The sequence below is a fragment of the Mastomys coucha genome, unplaced genomic scaffold (genome assembly GCF_008632895.1).
Source record: "Mastomys coucha isolate ucsf_1 unplaced genomic scaffold, UCSF_Mcou_1 pScaffold6, whole genome shotgun sequence".
In the NCBI taxonomy this organism is placed as follows: Eukaryota; Metazoa; Chordata; class Mammalia; order Rodentia; family Muridae; genus Mastomys; species Mastomys coucha.
In genome coordinates this window covers 20,260,566-20,262,344 of record NW_022196912.1, presented here as the reverse complement: position 1 = coordinate 20,262,344, position 1,779 = coordinate 20,260,566, and the positions used below count along the sequence as shown (strand labels likewise).

General features: G+C 41.2%; 1 protein-coding gene across 2 annotated transcripts in view; it reads right to left on the bottom strand.

The window, feature by feature from the left end:
- Positions 1-1,779, bottom strand: part of Dpy30 (dpy-30 histone methyltransferase complex regulatory subunit) — a 17,226-nt gene that overhangs the window by 4,489 nt on the left and 10,958 nt on the right. For both annotated transcript variants that reach the window (XM_031356617.1, XM_031356616.1), the window contains one exon: positions 1,229-1,371. In XM_031356617.1, the coding sequence (XP_031212477.1) occupies positions 1,229-1,371 (143 nt within the window). The remainder of the gene's footprint in view (positions 1-1,228; positions 1,372-1,779) is intronic.

Sequence of the window (1,779 nt, the reverse complement as noted above, 5' to 3'; positions counted from 1 at the left end):
AAAAAAAAAAAAAGCCGGGCATTGGTGGCAATTCAATTATTAAAATTTCAAATATTACATGCAGACCAAGTCTTCAGACTAGCATAAAAATGTAATGTCTGAGTTGTAGCATTATAGCTGACATGTTTTTTAAAAGTTTAAAACCAGGCCAGGCAGTAGTGGCACATGCCGTTAATCCCAGCACTTGGGAGGCAGAGGCACATTTCTGAGTTCGAGGCCAGCCTGGTCTACAGAGTGAGTTCCAAGACAGGACAGCCAGGGCTACACACAGAAACCTTGTCTCAAAAATCCAAAAAAAAAAAACAAAAAACAAAAAAGTTTAAAACCAGAAGTTGGAGAGATGGCTCAGAGGTTAAGAGCACCATCTCTTCTTCCAGAGGACCAAGGTTTAAATCCCAGTACCACATGGTGGCTCATAGCCATCTGTAAGCCCAACTGGCCCACCCAGTGTACAGACATACATCCAGACAAAAGACCCACACATAAAATGAGTAAGTAATTTTTTAAAAATATAATTTTAGGGGGCTGGAGAGAAGGCTCAGAGGTTAAGAACACTGACTCTCTTGCAGAAGCCCTGAATTCTGATGTGTCTGAAGGGAGCGATAGTCTACTCACATACATAAAATAAATAAATAAATAAATCTTTAAATGTGTGTGTGTGTGTGTGTGTGTGTGTGTGTGTGTAGCCAGGCAGTGGTGACACACCTTTAGTTCAAGTACTCAAGAGGGAGAGGCAAGTGGATCCCTGAGTTCCAGCTAACCTGATCTACAGAGCAAGTTCCAGGATAGCCAAGGCTATCCTTGAAAAACAAAAACAAAAATAATTAATTATTCAATAAAATGAATTACTTAATAAAAGTTTAGCAGCAATGGGACCAGAGAGATGACTCAGCAGGTAAAGGTGGTTGCCACTAAGCCTGACAACCTAAGTGCAATCCCCAAGATCCACATGGTGGAAGAAGAGAACTGGATTCCCAAAAGTTGACCTCCATATGCCTACCACAGAACACAAACACACACACACACACACACACACACACACACACACACACATATACACCACACACACACCACACACACACCATATATAAATGTAATTATAAAATAAAAATCACAAGTTTGACATCCTTGAACAAAAATATTATAGCAAAACACTCCCATCTATAAGTACAGGTATTGTGGGTGTGGAGACCCCTCATCCCTCGCCTCTCAGAGGCGACACTCTCACCTTTCCTTTGCAAGAACAGCAAGTCCCTGTAATAAGATAGGCACAACTGTCTGGTCCAGGTAGGCACGGGTGGGCAAGGACTGCAGATCCACCTTCTGTTTCGATGACTTTTCTGCATTGATCTTCTCATTTTCGACTATTCTCTAGTGATGTAAGAGAACAATGTGTGAATATCCCCAGTACAAGACTATTTGGAGAGCTAACAGGAAAAGGACACCCAGAGGAAAGGTGAATCTCGGCTAGAGCTATACCAGACGGCAGACCTCCCAAAAGAAAGTCTAGCCAATCCCTTAATTTCTTTTTTTCTTTTCTATTATTATTTTATGGGTATGATACTTTGCCTGTATTGATGATATATGTGCACCAAGTGCCCAAAGAGGCTAGAAGAGGGCATCTGATCCCCCGGAACTAGAATTACAGATAGTTGTGAGTTGCCATGAAGGTGCTGGGAATCTAACACCAGTGCTCTTAACACTTGCCAACTCTCCAGCCCCAATGCCTATATTGCATGCAAACATTTTCTTTTTTTTTCTTTTCTTTTTTTTTTTTTT